This window comes from Carettochelys insculpta, chromosome 9 (assembly GCF_033958435.1).
Source record: "Carettochelys insculpta isolate YL-2023 chromosome 9, ASM3395843v1, whole genome shotgun sequence".
Lineage (NCBI taxonomy): Eukaryota > Metazoa > Chordata > Testudines > Carettochelyidae > Carettochelys > Carettochelys insculpta.
In genome coordinates, this window is record NC_134145.1 from 57,012,178 (window position 1) to 57,029,702 (window position 17,525).

Consider the following 17,525-nt stretch of genomic DNA (forward strand, 5'->3'; position numbering starts at 1 on the left):
CTCATGCACTGGTCCAGCATGAGCATCAGCTCCTGAATCTTCTGAGTTATCATTGACAGAGCAGTATTGCTAAAATCTTCGCAAGGGAACCCAGAATTTTTCTTTGTTTATCACAAGTGTGTGTATTGTGACATTTAGAATATGGACCATGGCACTATATGATGTGGAACAGGGCTTATCTAGAAACAGTGAATACACTGGGATCTGGGTCTGACCATGATTAAGACTAGCATTTTTAGTAAGCCATTATCATTCAACAACTTTGTTGGACTGGTCATGTGGTCCGAATGTCTGATCAGCGCCTCCCAGAGCAGATTGTTTTCCAAGTTGAACAAAAGACAGATGAATGTTGGGGGCCAGGGGAAGCTATTCAAAGAGATGCTGGAAGAACACATGAGAAGTGTGGCATTGGTGTTGACGCTTGGGAGAAACTTGCCCAGAACTGTTCCCAGTGGGGAGCGGTTATCGGCAAAGGGGTGGTGCAATTTGAGAGGTCCCCACTGCAGTGCAGACAAGGCGATGTAGAGAAGGAGGAAAGAGCAGCAAAAACTGCCCCATGCACCTCCAACAGCTACCAGCATCTGCCCCCTTCCAAGATAAGACTTGCGGCTCCAGAATTGGGCTGGCTAGCCATCAACAGACTCACAAATAGGATGGTATGAAGATATCCTACTCTATCAGTTGTCCACCAAGAGAGGAGACATAATTGATGCAGGAGAAGAAAAAGTCTGCTTGCTAATGCTCCAATATGAAAGTATGTGTAAAGATTGGTAGAAGCGAACCAACACAGTGCTGGGTGGAGGCAAGATCAGGTTAAGAAGGGTGTACCTAGCACAGGCTATACTATAGCTTTTAACTGACTCTGGAACCATCAGACAGGAGTTGGGGGAGACTGAGCAGCAGAAAGATGTACTATACAGGATTTTTTTCCAAAACACAGATTATGTTCTCAGAGTAAGACAATTTAAATTTCATTTTCATTGCCTATCCTTTGAGTCAAGCCCAAGTTACGGCATCAGTGGTGATTAGCAAGAAATCAGTCCCTTGCCTTCTCCAATCTTGCTAAAACAGGAATAAGAACTTCCTATCACTATTAACAAGAGAACCTAGAGGGAATTCTTCACAGTATTCAGATATCACTTAAGCTCAGTATGTGAGAGGACAGTGTGCAAAATCTGTGTTCTTCCTGGACTACACATAGTTTGGTTTAAACTCTGTGTGTTTTTATATACTGATCTAATTACAAAAAGTTTCCTGTACTTCTGTTTCAGCATACATCTGCAATAATCTAGTACCTTAGGCTACATTATCCTGTATACTAAGATAGAGGACAATAAAAATAGGAAGAAAGGAGCAGCATACAGTAAACTAGGGGAAAAATAAGAGTGGATAGTTGGAAATGGATAGTCTTCAAACAACGTTACCAGTTTGTTGCTTCCAGCCCAGGTGGATAATTACTGAACTCTGCCATAATCTAAAGATTTCTGAGACTAATACGAGGGGAAGGCTTTTTCCTTTAGGATTGAATTCCTAAAACCAGAGATGGAAGCAAGGGGAAGGTTATGTTACTCAAGTTGTGTTCATAGCTCTTTGAGACAGTACCTGATTACGAGCATGAGATATTTATCCCATGTTCTCTAGCCTTGGCTGTATTCATTAGCACCCAGATACACCTCAGAGTTTGCTGGATTCTCCATGCCTGTCCCTCCAAGTTGGAGTTTAGCTCCCCCTTGCAGCTGGTCAGATACTGCTGGACTCAACCTTTGTTCTTACTCATGGTGCTAAAACGCTGCCACAGTTGGTAGAATGGGAAGATGATAAATCCTCCAGTCATACAATAATTATTTTACTGTTAAAGTGTTAACATACCAAGATATCTGCTTCGATTAATGGGTTTTTCATGCCTCTGGGTTAATTTCAGAATCTGCAGACATCTCTACAGCAACCTCCAACAACTTTCTTGGGAAACTCCTGAATCTGGGTGAGAAAGGTAGAGTTACTAGGTAGAGCTCCTTGTAGCCCAATGGAGCACATACTAGTAGAGCGTTGGGCAACTTAGGCCAGCAAGTAGCCCATCTTCATCTCAGGAGGCTGCAAGACTGTTGTAACCAAGGTGGTCTCCCAGGATAGAGTAGTTATGCTAACTGCTTTTGTACCTAGAATTTGCAGGATGTGCTCATTAAACTGTAGTAGTGCTTTGATTGGATGGCACCTCATTTCGCATGCCCTTGCTTTAGTCACTACATGGATAGAAACAAGGGGAATCTGGCAATTCTGTGCATGGGCAATAGTAAATGAAATTTCTTGCAGGCTCAACTGAGAACCCTGATGGGCCACAGTTTGCCCTAGTAGCCTGTCAGCAGACAACTAAATGCATGTACATCTGCAATAAAAGATCATTGCATCCTCTGGCACTGCATAAGGGCCTGTTTGCACAGTGCATTCTAAAGCAAAGGAAGAGATTCCCCACACATCAGCTTTTCAGGTTATTGACTTGAAAAGTCATACCCAGTTGTTTCTATGTTCACGAATCATTAAGCGTTCAAGACCAAATCATCACAGAATCCTTGAAGTGGAAGGAAATGTGAGAGGCCATCAGGTCCAGTGCCCTGCATTTCTGGCAGGACCAATTTATCCAAATATATTATCTAAAGATAAGGCAGTACAATACCCAAGAGACATACATACCTTCCTAGGAAGCAAAGTCTTGCAGCCTGTTCACCTTGTTGCAGAGCTGTACTTCAAAAACCTGCATTTCAGTTAGTAGCAATGATTTACAAGTTAGAACTCTTTACGCATCACTTTTGTGAACTCACCAGTTTATGCCAGCTTTGTCCTTAGTATCTTCCTGTACTTTTCCATATTTTTTGGATTGTTACACTCTGAGTTAATGAGCTAGGAAATTGCTTCCTATTTTCTAATGTCAATGCCTAAATTGGCTTTGCAAGGTGTAGTAGGATACTGGAGTGAACAGAATGGTGGGAAGAGCACAATACTTAAGGAAACTTTCCAACATGCAGATACAGTATTACATTAATGTTGTGTTGATAATACCTGTTAGTGTAGGTTTATTCACATCTAACCATACATACTAACAAAATCCTGTGATTTCAAGCCTCTGTTTCTGTCCATTCAGTGTAATTGTGGCCTTGAATCAGCAACAACCAAGCTCTTGCAATTCTGAATAATTGTCGATGTCTGCTTCACATGTACATTTATATCCTGGAGATAATAAAGAGCAGTTTCTCCCAAATTTCTCATAACCCATAGAGAGAAGCTAAGCCTAAAAGTGAGACACATGCTCACGTCCAGAACCCAATCATAATTCAGAAACAAAAACATGTTAAGTCTTGTAAACAGAACACTTTATTAAGAACAAAGTATACAGACTGTGGGACTCAGAATTTTACATAATATCACCACTAGTTCTGAACAATGGATTTCAAGTTGCAGTGAACAGGTAGAATGACTGACATTCTGTATTAGAATCAAAGAAATTCCTAAAGGAAACATGCACATTTTTGTAGCGTATAAGACAGACTCCAATTGATTTCAATAACCACCACGGCCCCTTCCTTGGCCTCCATACCCACCTCCATAATTACCTCTATTCCCACCACCCTGATACCCTCTATATCCCCCACCCGAACCACGATACCCTCCACCACCACCTCGATACCCCCCACCACCTCTATAACCTCCCCCAGAACCACCCTGGTATCCTCTTCCTCCAGAACCACCCTGGTATCCTCTTCCTCCAGAACCGCCTCGGTATGAGTTATATCCGCCACCATAGCCTCCACCTCTATAGCCAGAGCCACGCTGGTTAACTCCCCATCCTCTGTGTCCACCACCATTGTCGTATCGAGCCATTTTGGGTGGACGAGGACCATCTCCAAACCTAGGAAAGAAAAGTTAAGAAAAAATTAAAACACCTACAATTATATAAGGCTTCACTGTTTTCCTTACCAAAGTTGAGAATTTAAAAAATATAAAACTTCCACTTCTCTCATGCAGTACAACAGTGTCCTCAAATCCCATCACCAGCTCAGACATCTGTTCCCTGTAAAAGCTTCAGAAAAGAGCAGTCTGGAGTGCAAAGTGCTGGGCTCCCTATTTTGCGATATGTTAAAAAAAAAAAGGCAGCTGGTCCCTAATTTTAATGAGTTCCCTAACCTCTATACAGTTGAGTGTTCCTCCCGTTGTTAAACTACATACCTCAGAAATAAGGAGTGAACCAGGTTATCAGAGGCAGGGATTATAATGGGATGAGTCAGGTGGACATATTAAGACTCTTTTCAATTGTTTATTATTTATCAAAGTTTCATTATGGGGCTGAAGTTTTCCATGACAGCCACTTGCTTCAGGCTGAATTTCAAACAAGGTGGCTCAGCTCTTCCCATCTGAGGCTACTGCTAAGACTGCTCTAATGATACACAGAAAGTAGTTTCTCTTCTGCTTCTATAACAGGATCATGAAAATTAAGGTCTCTGGGGTCATTAACTTTTAGCCCTGTAAATTCACAGAGCATTTGAGAAAATGATGGGAAAGGGCCTGCAGGAGAAGGAAGAGAGGACTAGAAATAAGATGCATGTGGCAAAAGAAACATGTGGGGGTGGGGAGGAGAAGAAAGCGTCAGCCTGTTCCTCAGAGTAGAAAGGATACTGACACAGGAAGCCCCCATTCTTACAAAGCCTGCAGTACTAGGCCTGACACTGAACAGAGAAAAGATTCTTTGTTGAAACTTTCATGTGTATACATCAGAGCACTGCAGTTCCCTTTCCCCTATACACAGCCATGTTCAACAGTGGTACTGAAAAGCACAAATGGATAATATATTACGAGAAGTAGTGATACTGGAGTGTACTGAGACCAACTATTTTCAGATTTTTTTTTAAACAGTGCAGAAGTGCTTCTTGCAGTGCTGACTGAGCAACATAGGTAATTCACAATGATTTAGGAGCCTGGAGCACTTTGATATCCATCATTATTTATACAACCTGGATGAGAAACTTCGGCACCCAATCTCTACAAGAGAAATCCCAATCCTGAGGTGTACTTTGCCCACACTGAATATGTCTAATTATGTTAGTTTTTTACTCTTTAGCCAGCCATTAGGACCAACGGAAATCCTACCATCACACAGAGCACTTAAAAATGATGTACTGATCTCTTCAAGAAAATTTTTTATGGTAAAGTGGAGAAATCAAACACTAACAACAAAATACATTTCTCTTGACTGCAGCTGAACCAGCTCCAACTGCAGCTCCAGAGATTTGGGAAAAGTCATCTTTACAGCTAAAATCTGTTCTGCATAGCAAGCAGTACAAATTGATGTGAGAGGCATAAAACTGCAGGCAGGCAATCTCAATACCCTTAAGTGGGTGGAATCACACGTGCTCAGCGTATGTAAAATTCAGTAGACTAATCAATGCCCACTACTGCAAATCCAAATTAACTTGGCAGCTTCCAGAATCTTCAGACCATATGATAGACACCAGGGAACCACACCGCCCTCTTAGATTACAGCTAGTATATTCCAAATTTGACAGTAGGGTTAATTAGCTTGCTCAAATGCTTAATACCAAGATCAGATTTCTGATCTGAAGTTTATTGCAGGCCCGTGAAATGATTACTCTCTGCAATGGTAAGCACTCTGTGCATACTAAGTTGCTATAGTTTAAACATACTCAAGTGTTTGGTAAGACTTCTACTTCAAGGCCTAAGGGCTATGTTATTTCAATTTCCAGAAGTTACCATGTCTGCCCCCAGCCTCTCTTTTTTTATAATTCTGCTAGTAATGAGTGGGTGACATATGTGGTTGTAGGAAGGAATTACAGTCAGTGTACTTTGAATTGCTTGTATGTCATATGCATTTCCCCAAATCATGCATGAACAGAGCAACCTCTTCTCAATTCATCTGTGAAACAGAGCATGCACTAGGATCTTCCAGGTCACAGGGCAACCAATCAACACCAAACCTCATTAACTCATATAGGAGCCACTGTTTTACCCTGCTTTCCTCCTTCTCTGTCAACCTTCACCTACACTCCTTGCACAGTCGCTTATGATTAAGACATGATTAGCTGAAAACAATCAATATAAAAAGCTGATCACTTCCTATCTACATCAGACAGCCTGCTTCCAAGCTAAAACCCACAACAGGAGCTCCTGCTGGCATAAAAGTGACACATTTTGACCTTTGGAATGTTTGGACATTGCAGGTTACCAGGAATGTTCTTTTCCTACTCAAAGGATCCAGCTGTATACGTGAATGGATCAAGCTAACCTGGTGTTGCCAGCCATAAGGTTGATACCAGCCGCTGAAGGCCGGGAGATTTGGCGAATGACATTCAGCATTCTCTCATTCACAGGGTCCAGCTGGCTAATGATTTCAGGATCTTTAGTTACTTCAACAACGAGAGCTTCCATTGCTGCACGCAGGGCTGTGACACAGGCAGCTGCATCATGAGACAGCCGCAGTTTAATCCTAGAGCAGGAAAAACCATTTCAAAATTAAGACCTCTCTAGATATAGAGCTGCACAGGCTACAGGAGACAGGCCATAAAGAACAAGATATTTACTGCATCTTGTACCATCTCAGAAAATATAACTTCAGCACTAGGAGTATGGGTAACAGCCTAACAATGGGAAGTGATGCTGGCTAGAACCAGAAAAGTGTGATTGGCAATATATGAGATTCCCCAGCAGAGAGAAAGCAGGAACTAATTAGAACAGTGGCTAGGCATGAATCTCACTTTGAAGATTGGGAAAAGACACTTACTTGCCAAAGGTCACAGGAAGTCAGTAGCAGAGCCAGCACTCCTGACCAAATCCTGTGTCTTAACAAGGAGGTTCTTTCCTCCTAAATGTCTAGGAGGTGGCGACCTGAATTCTATACCACCTCTAATTTAAATCTCATCAGGATAAGTAGTTTTTGTGGAATTCAGCCAATGCCGCACGTTTTCAATTTAGGAACATAATTTATAAAACAGGAGCTGCCAAAATAAGCTGTTCCCCTGTCCTCACACAAAGCAACAATAATACTCTGATGAATTTCATCTGTTACTGCACAGCCTGACCTACATTTCCCATTCCAAACATACTTATATAGAAAGGTTACCAGCTGTTTCTGCTCATAATTATCCACGATCAACTAGGAAGCTCATACCAGTCATCCACAAGAATGATCTCTCCATCAGATAAGACTTTCTTGGAAGCAAACAGAAGCAGCTGCAGCGGGCTCACCAAAGTCATTCCTTTGGCAGAGATAGCTCGTGTTCGGATCTGCAGGTAGAAGAGGAACATGGGTTCCTATTCCAAGAACTGTAAGACACTGGTTTCCTTCCAGGGACCATGGAAGTTAGCAGAATTTATTTTTAACAAGATAACCCCTGGGAGACTTGTCTTAAGTGCTGGAATAAACACAGAGCTTGTCATACCAGGACAGATGCTCTGAATCCAGCTTTGGTCCATTGAAACAAATTAATTGCAATTTAAAAGCTATTCAGTTGTCAGCATGAAATGAATTTTGTGGTCTCAATGCAATTCCTAAGGTACAGGTGTCACTTCAGAGAAACCACCTCAAGTTTTGTCAATCTTAGCACAATACCCCAGGCATAGGATAAAAAACTCTCCCCTCACCCAAAAGAGGGTCCATACAACAGGTCTGGGATGCTGCACTTTTGCAGGGCACTGTAGGGGAAGCTTGGACAGGTCAGGGATCCATATGATTACGGTGATCACCCAACTGTCCCACAGTTACAGGTTTGTAAATTGCTGCATAGCTGTGCTAAGAACCCAGGCTTGTGCTTACATAAGCGAAGACCTGAATTTCTGTACTTGTGAGGAGCATCTTCAAACTATCATCTGAACATAAACCAATTCAGTGTCATCTGCCCCACTCTGCAGATGGCGGTTCCAACTGTGAACTGCCCCCACTCATTTCAATGGTGTGTCAGCAAGCTCAATTATCGCTAGAGATCAGTGATATGTGTATCAATAGCCAGTATTGACAGATAGCATGGCAGATATTGGAGTGGAGTACAATGAGGCAGCCCGATGTTATCTAGGGTTGCTAGAATGAAGGCAGCAAGAAACTCATGCCTGCAGCCTCCCAAATCTATAATTCTCTCAGCCTCCTCTTTTTGTGCAGGAGTAAAACCAAGATGGAATCCCCTCCCCAGCACCAAAAAGCTCAAATTCTGGGCAACTATCAGAGGGGTAGCTGTGTTAAGTCTGGATCTGCATCTGACGAAGTGGGTCCTTGCCCACGAAAGCTTATGCTCATACATTTCTGTTAGTCTATAAGGTACCACAGGACCCCTCGTAGATTCTGGGCAACAAAACCCAAGCCACTTCCCCTCACCTTCCTGGGTACCATAAAGCATAGCTGCTATCCCCTGTTCAGCTCCTTAAATGTCTATCATGCCTCTTGACTATCTATAAAGCAGTTACTTGTCAATACAAAAATATGCTGCACGCCAAGGACCTCAGCATTCGGGGACCACGCACAATTAATCTAAAATAAATGAACACTGAATTCTGAACCAAATGACCTCACACAGGGAGCAGAAAGGGGACAAAACTTATTCCAGTACTTCCTGCCATGCACGAGAGTCTTGGTATACAGGATTGCAGGGCTGTCCACCCACCAGGTTTCATTAGCTCTATTGTTTTCTTAATAAAATTTAAGAGTGCCTAAAAAGCTCCTGAAGTTAAGCAATTAGAATGGGGATAAAATTTGGTAATCTTCTCAAAGTAGTATTTCAGGGTTCTTACCTTTTCACCAAAAACAAAGAAAGGAGAGGGATACTTCATGTCTTGGCTGCTAAAAGGGCAGTTGACAGAAGATTTGTGGATAAGTGCATTGCGCCCCTCAGTAGTCAGAATTTTTCTCTTCTCCTTGTGGTAGCAGACATTGGGGTATACACCAAAAGCAAGCAGGGAGATCACAACATCTAGATTGTTATCTGGTCCAGTATTGTTAAATATCTGAGTCATCAAACACTCTGTCGACAAAGCAGAAAACAGGCTACTTTCCAGACCTTGCACAGTACAGTGCAATTAAGTCATTCAGGATCTTTGATCTGAAGGTCTACTGACTCAACTATTGATTTAGGTACTGTTTCTCAAGACATCTTTGTATGCAGAAAAAGGCTTAGCCATGCCACCTTTACAGACTTGTATTTGTAACCAGTAAACTGAACACATTTTCTATTATTCAATGAGAATATTGTGCTACGTATTGTAATATTGCCATTGCTTAATAGAAACTCAAAGTTAAATCTGACTATAAACTAAAGTACTAGGTAGTGAGGATCTGAGCAGAAGCCCAGAAAACCACACAGCGCAAAAGGCAACGTTCAGATACATGAGACAGCGAGAGAGAGAGACACTCTGTGTGTGTGAGAGAGAGGGAGAGAGAGAGAGAGAGAGAGAGAGAGATGATGATACGGCCAGAGTGACGCCCTTGGGATAATGCAACAGCTGCGTTGAGCAATTTTGGGAAAGCAGTCTCTAGCTCTTCTCACCCAGAAGGAATATCACTGCAATATGGAACACATACGTGGGAGATAAGAGGCAGATGAGAAATAGGAGAAGCAAAGCAAAACCATGCAGGTGAATCTGGAGAGACAACCACTAGTTAAAAGTTCAAATTCCACACGACCCCACCCTCTAGAATTTATCACCACAGCTATCATAAGTTTACAGGATCTTTAGGGCTTCTCTACACCGTGCATTAGTTCACACTAGATGGGTGAAAGTTATGCTGTGCAGTAGGGTGGTGCACACTGATTTGCCAACAGGGACACTGCTGGAATGTATTAAGTCCCCTGGTGCCCATTAATGTAGTCCCAGGGCACACACTAATCCAGTATAGACAAGTCCTTAGGCTATGTCTACACTTGGGTTTTGTCGACAAAACTTGTGGAGCATCTACACACGAAATGTGTTTTGTCGACAGAAACAGTTGACAAAAAACTCATGTAGATGTTCTGGAGGGAGACCTTTTGTCAACAGAACAAACTGAAAGATCAATCTGCTTTTGTATGTAGATGTGATCTGTCAAGAGAAGTTCTGTTGGAACATCTCTTCCGACAAACGCTTCTAGTGAAGATGTAGCCCATGACTGCTCTCTGCTAGGAGAAGACAGAATGCATACAGCAGCACTCAGCAAATTCACTATGGGCATACCTTTATTATTCACCTTTGTTGGGTTATTAACCAGCTAACAGTTTCCAACCCATACCTCCACTCTCAAAGACTGAAGAGAACACACAAACGCCTGCTATTACCTTCCGGAAAGCCAGAGTTGATAAGAATCTCTTTAAGCTGGACTTTGGCTTCCCAAGTCATCCTGAGCGTAGCCATGTTGAGCCTCTTGTGTTCACAGAATCGTATTTCTGCTTCTTCACCGCCCATTCTAAAAATGAAAGTCACCAAAGGCTCAAAAAGATCTGTACAAGAGATAAACAAGTGCCACAAACAGACTCTCCACCAGCTATTTGGCTTTCTAGGCAGATCAGATAATTAGCTGCCCACCCCTCAACTTCCACCAAGCTGTACTTTAAGCCAACATACCTTGCGTCATCCCATGCCTGGAAGACTGAAAGCAAAGCTACATGATCTGAAAACCTGTTCCCAGCAAAGTTCCTATGGACGTAGCCCAGCCGTTTGCCCTCACTGATGAAAGGCTCAGGGAAGCAGGTGGCAGCTGAGATAGTACACACAGCATCGCCAACACTGAAACAGAAACCACAGAAGTATTTGATTGGGTTTGTTCCTAGTCCTGTTGCCTGCAGCTGTTACAAGCCAGTTGACATGAGTAAAGACTTCCTGCTTAAGGACACAGGCCCCATCACTTCAGTACTCATTCCCTCAGACTTCTTTACAGCAGCTCTTCCCAGAGAAGAGACATGAATTAGATCAAATGCCAGGAGCTGGAATTTCACACCCATAAATAGTGGGCCTCTTCCTCTCCCCCATCCAGTCTCAATTCTGTTCACCACCTCCTTCCAGATAATGATTAAAACTGACATCCTCATACCTCCATTGATGAATATTCAGTCCCATGGTTCTTTCCACTCTTGTCTCTTGAACACAAATGGTTCACATCACCCCATCTGTAGTTCAGTCCAAATCTCACAAATGTTCCATTCCCCCACCCTTTCATAAATATTCAGCCTCTATTGGTGCCATTCAGTTCCTCCCTAGGTCATGAATATTTGGCTCCTCACTCCCAATGATGCTATTTGTCTCCTAGTCTCATGAATATTCAATTCCCTTCCTCCTCTCCACCCCCCAGAGGGCCACTGACAGCCCATCTGGATATATCATTTTACCCTGCTAGGTGGAGGCTTGCTGTCTGTTCTTCAATCTTCAAGATGGCAGAGAAACCACTGATACCAAGGAACTTACTAGAAAATGCAGCCCATTATCATCATCTTGCCGAGACGAGGTTCAATGGGGAGTTTAGCAAGGATTCTCCCAAGGGGCGTCAGCTCATCATTAGAGTCCAGGGCATCCAGCTCTGAAACAGAATGATTAACTTATCAGCAAAGGTAGCGCTGACAGTTGCCTAGTCAAACCAAGGATTTAATCAGCTGTTGTATAGGATTACTTAAGTTGTTAAAAATTCTCAGTGTTCACCCAAAGCGTTCTGAAGAAACAAGTATGAAACTGCTGAACTACTACCTGTGCCAGAAAACTGTTGCTTATATCAGCCTCCATAACCAGACAGAGAACAGCTAATATACTGCCGATTTTCAAAAAAACCAAAGGCTCTAAGGTTATCTGTCAAATACAGCACCAAGCAAGTAAGTTGAAACTACAATAAAAGGACAGAACTAAAAGACACAGATAACATGTTACCACGGGGAAGAATCAATATACTAGAAGCCATGTTATCTGGCACCTGGTGACTGGCATACACACTGGCCTTCCCTGCCAGAGCTGGCAGCAGCACCCCACCCTCACCCAAACACCTGCCTGTCTACCCGGAAAATGTGATTATCGAGCAATTTCCATTCCCCACATATGCCAGATAGTCAAGCTTCTACTGTGCAACTTTTGTAAAGGGAAATCATGCCTTACCAATCAGAATTCTTGAGTGTATGAACAAACAAGAGTCAAAATAGCCTACTTGAACTTTCAGAAAGAATTTGACAAGTTCCCTCACCAAAATCTCTTAAGTAAACTAAGCAGTCACAGGACCAGAATAAAGCCCTCTTACAGATCAAGAACTTATTAAAAGATAAGAAATAGCTAGTTTTCCAATGGAGAGATGCAAATAAAGTCTGTCTACGTAACAGTACTGAAACTTGTGTTGTGCAACACTCATAAGTAAAACCCTGCAAATCCACAGGTATCTGCATCAGAAGTTCATTTTTGCAGATATGGATAGTGATCTATTCATAAGCAATCTGGAAAAAGGGCATCGACAGTCAGGTGGTAAAATCTGATCCTCGGCTACGCAAGATAGTTAAATCCAAATATGACTGCAAAGAGTTACAAAAAGGGATTTCACAAAACTGGGTGAACAGGCTGTAACATGGCAGGTGAAGTCCATAAATGCGAAGTAAGGCACAATGGGAAAAAATAGTCTCAATTATACGTAAAGTGATGGAGTCTAACTTAGTATTTACCACTCCAAAAAGAACAACCCATCAACTACCTTGGAAATCACCATAGCTACTTCTCTGACAGCATACACTCAGCATGCAGAGATAGTTAAAAAAATGTGGGGAAACCTTAGGAAATGGATAGATTAATAAAACAGATATTTTCATAACACCATTGTACAAATTCATGGGTGTATGCAAACCTTGAATACTATGTGCAGTTTTGATCACCACCTCTCAAGAAGGATATTAGAACTGGCAGACACTCTGTTACTGACACCCCAGCAATCTTATACTTCCACAGCAATAAAATGTTAAAGAACATTAGAGAGTTTTATAATTAAGCATAAAAGAGGACCTACCAAGGGGAAAACTAATGCAGGCATGCCCTTTCGTGCTTCTTTACAATGTAAAGAGGAATCCCTGTGTGCATTTTGTTACTAAAAATGTTTTTCTACTTGTTTTTGTCACATTACAAATTCAGGTCTTGTCCATCTGGGAAGAGTCCACAATTAACTACAGAAGCAAAGAAATTTTGCTAACACAACCGTCTAGAGACTGCAAGCTGAGCAAATGAAAAATGAAGAATTTTTTAAAATCAATCATACTGTCTCTAACTCGTTTTTTTAATGCTTATTCATTAATCATTTGCATTCAACATTTTGGAGAAAGGATCTCTCAGATTCAGCTACCCAAAATGCTGAGACATCCAGGAGGTCCTGCAGTCAACTCAGGAACAACCAATTTGATATTCATGACGATTCCTATGGTTAAAAGAAAATCTATATTTAAAAAAAAACATTTTCTGTAGTCTGTCCACTTAATAAAGCAGCAAAATAATGCCAGCTTTTCGCAGCTCAACAAAATCATTAAAATGTGAGCTAGGGATATATGTCTGCAAGCACATTTTTGCAAACCTTGGTATCTGAAACATTTACTGTTATGTTTCAGGCAGGAAGCAGTGCTGATCTGTTTCAGCAAAAACAACAAGGAATCCTGTGGCACTTTAAAGGCTAACACACATTCATTAGGATATTTTGTTAGTCTTTCAAGTCCCACCGGACTCCCTGTTATGTTAATGTTAGTGAATTAAAAAAGGCCTTGGAGCGGAAACAGGTAGGTAACCTGAATGTATACTTAAATGTACAAAGCACTGCATAAATGCCTAACACTTTGCAAATATTAACTAATAAATCACACAAAACTTCAGCTTGTGTCCTGGCTAGTTCCTTGAAGAATCTGGTCTAAAATTTCTAGGGATGAGGACTGGGACTCAGGAAGAGAACCTAGTTCTCCCATCAGATTTGCTGAGCATCTGTCTGTCCCTCACCTGTCCCATTTGTAAAGTGATTAAACAACGACTTGTTTGTTGGGATACTGTGAGGCTTAAGTCATTGTTTGTGAAGTGATTCAAGATCCTGAAATAGAAAGTATAAAAATGCAAAATAATGACAGAATCTAGATCAGTCTTTTTCTGAACCAGTCTCCCAAATGTTCTAATGTGGTGGACTCAGTCACATCTCAGAGGAGCCTCACAGATAAAGATTAGCAGTACTCAGCTTTATAAGATGCCTGTAAAATGTAACACAACAATCCTGAAGCTAGGAAGTCAACTAGAGAAAAAGATTGCTTTACTTACAGCACTTCTCCAATTGCACAAACTCACTGCTGGCCTAAAATGAATCCCAGAGCCACAAAGGGGTCTCCAGACATCAGGTCCTTCTAGCCAAAAAGAAACACCCATGCATCTAAACATATAACCTCTATTTACAACAGACCCTGACACCCTCATCCATACAAAGCTTGATGTGTCTAAGCTCCCTCTAAGTTGCACGATTGCATAGCAGACTATTAGCTACTGAGCACGCAGGTGTCCCTTTCTCCTGCAGCCCCACTGCTCAAGCCCCCGGCTGTGGAGCCCTGGCTACTCCTGGGACCCGCTCCTGCTGTACAGACCATACAGGAGGGAAGTGCTCATGTTAGGTTGTCTCCCCCTCCTCCGTATCAGCTTCTGGGGGGAGAGAAAGAGAATGCATGTGCCTGGGGTGGAGGCATAGGGAGAAGAGAGTAGAACATGGACAGGAACGGAAGTGCTGAATGCTGACCTAGTCTGTTACACACACCTTCCAACACACACTTCTCTCACAGTGCTATTTTAGTTTTTTGACTGCTCTAGGCATTTCACAATTGTTACTACTTCCACTTAAATTTAATTCTCAGTTGTGAGTTCTAAAATGCCTGACCTGTCCCGGCTCGAGGAATTACCCCTCAAGTATTAAATCTAGGCTTGTTTGTTTCTACTCATGGTGCACGTCTGCTCTTGTCTCAATGTGGTGCCCATAAAATTCATTCCACACATTAAAATGGACCTCTGTGGGTTTGCTAACAGAAGGAACCTTGTGGCCCTGGAGTGGTACCTCTGAGTGTGTGCTCTGCTTCAATCACTGCATCCAGAGGTGGTGGTTCTATCGCTTTAGCCAAGAACTGTCCAATCCCGCCTAGTCGCAGAAGTTTGATGCTCAAAGCAATTTCATGCAGTGGTGTTCGGAACATTTCAGGGGTCATGTGAGTTTCAAGTCTAAAAACAATGAGGGAAGTACAAAAAAAAAAGTCAACCATATGGACACACACATTTAATCCCCAGTTCAGGTCACCCCATCGAGTGCAACCTAGCTTCCTATGTGAGTATATTCAGTCAGCCACCCTATCAATCCACCATTAGTGTCTTCCTGGAACCCACACTGATGAACTGTACTTATCTTCAGTAATTCACATTTCCCTTCCAGATGGAACAGTCTTTCTCTCATCTCCTTGCCCCTCTACAACCACCCACGAATGTTAGAACAAGTCTTCCATTCCTCAGCCCAGTCAATTACTTCCAGATTGCCTCATATTACCACTACCATGATGACAGCTTCCACCACGCCGGCTACTTTATCACTCTAAATCCCAATACCGTCTGCTGGTCACTGGTTCAACTGGGTTAACAAACAGGAGTGCTCTTACTGGTGTGACACAGTGAGGCCATGGGAGAAAGTACAAGAGGGAAAAGCAGGGCTGTTTTGAACAGGCAATCAGACAAGAGTGGGAGCAGCTGGGGAGAAGGTGGCCCGAAATCAAATGGGGCCAGCTGGACCCATTTAAGACTGCCTTTAAAAAAACCTAGGAGAGCATAGGAGGTGAGTAGAGAAAGATAAGAAGAGTTTTGGAAACAGCAGAGGGGTGGAGTAGGTACCTTGAGGAGGTACTTGGGGAAATTGTCTGGGGAAGTGGCCCAGGGAGAAGAGGTGGGGTATCAAGGGCGAGGGGAGACATTCCCCACTGGTAGCATCCATACAGGGTCCCTGGGCTGGAACCTGAAACGACTGGACATGGACGGGTTCCCCCCAGACCACCACCCCATCCTAACAAGGGAAACAGCATCCTTGTCAGGGGGTGGGGTGTCAGTGAACTGACTAGAGGCCCCTGGCCCATGAATGAGACTAACCCTACCACAATGGAAAGAGGCCAATTATTTCTAGCAGCCTGGACGCATGGTAGGGATGGAGCTCCCTACTTCCAGACACACTGCCCTCAATCTTTTTGCCTTACAGATCACAGCTCAAATCAAATAGGAACGACCTGAGATGATGAACGGTTCATATCCTGTGTGATGTTTGGAATACTTCTCAAATTAACATAGCCCCATTCATCTGTACCTCTTACCCCCTGCTTTCGGAGGTCAAACTCTCTCTCCCTCCTTCTAGGCTTCATGAGGTTAGGCTTACACAGTGTGCAAGGCCAGACCATTGCGATCACCTAGTCTTAGCTCTTGCACAACAATTCATTGTCCATATCATTTAGAAATGCATCCAATCTTGATCTTAAAATGCCAGACAGGGAGGACCCACTACAACATTTGGCAAATTGTTCCAAGGGCTAACTACTCCCACTGGTAAAAAATTGTGTCATATTTCCAGTCTTCAGATGTCCGGCTTCAACGTCCATGGACCGGCTCACGTTCTCTCTCTGCTAGACTGAAGAGTCCCTTATTCAGTATTTGCCCCCCACACAGCTGCCTATCCAATAATTAAGTCACCTCTTAAACATTGTTAATTTCACATTTTTCTCCCTGAGTCTACCTCTGTAAAGCATGTTTTCTAAACCTTTAATCATTCTTGTGGCTCTTCTCCGAACCTTCTCCAATCAATCAATCAGCATCCTTCATAAAACGACATCAGAACTGTACACAATATTCCAGCAGCAGTTGTACCAGTGCCAAACCCAGAGGGAAAACACCTTCTGCTTCTACTAGTGATTCCTGTTCAGGCAAGGACTGCATTAGCCCAGGAGTGGGCAAAATGTGGCCTGAAGGCCAAATCCGTCCCGCTTAGCATGTCTATCCAGCCAGCTCAGCTGATTAGCGCAATGTGCATACTTCACAGCTAGCAACATGTGTTCAACTGTCCTTCCTCCCACCTTGCCCAGTCCAGCAGCTGGCTGCTCCTAGGTCCCTTCAACTAGCTGTGCCAGGGTCAGGGTGGAGGTGTGGACAAAGAGAGGGCTGAACTCAGGGCATCACTGCCTCTATACCCAATCTCTGCAGAGCAGACGTTGAAGAAAGGGACGCATAATGGAGCTGCTCCAGCCTGAAGTGCAGCAAGTGACCGAATGCCAGTTTTAAGACTGTTTCTAAGATTTCTCTAGCAGCCAGCTCTCTCCTCTTACACACACACTCATCCCCACCATATATCCCATCTCTACAGAGAGAGGGAGGTGGCGACACAGGATAGCATCCCCTGTCTTAAGAGATTTAAACTTGGCGTCTCTCAAATTTTTGCAGCAGCAGCCAGCGCTCACAGCCTCTCTCTCTCCCCCCCATGGAGCCAGTCTCTGATGACTTAAACAAATTTGTAGAGGCCC

General features: G+C 43.0%; 1 protein-coding gene across 5 annotated transcripts in view; it reads right to left on the reverse strand.

Moving 5' to 3' along the window:
- Positions 1-3,348: 3,348 nt before the first annotated feature.
- DHX9 (DExH-box helicase 9) overlaps positions 3,349-17,525 on the reverse strand; it is a 44,920-nt gene continuing 30,743 nt past the window's right edge. For all 5 annotated transcript variants that reach the window (XM_075002381.1, XM_075002382.1, XM_075002384.1 and 2 more), the window contains 8 exons: positions 15,041-15,201; positions 11,422-11,533; positions 10,585-10,746; positions 10,299-10,426; positions 8,782-9,011; positions 7,172-7,287; positions 6,290-6,490; positions 3,349-3,901 (listed from right to left, as the gene is read on the reverse strand). In XM_075002381.1, coding sequence (XP_074858482.1) covers positions 3,553-3,901; positions 6,290-6,490; positions 7,172-7,287; positions 8,782-9,011; positions 10,299-10,426; positions 10,585-10,746; positions 11,422-11,533; positions 15,041-15,201 — 1,459 coding nt within the window. In that variant the 3' untranslated portion in view covers positions 3,349-3,552. The remainder of the gene's footprint in view (positions 3,902-6,289; positions 6,491-7,171; positions 7,288-8,781; positions 9,012-10,298; positions 10,427-10,584; positions 10,747-11,421; positions 11,534-15,040; positions 15,202-17,525) is intronic.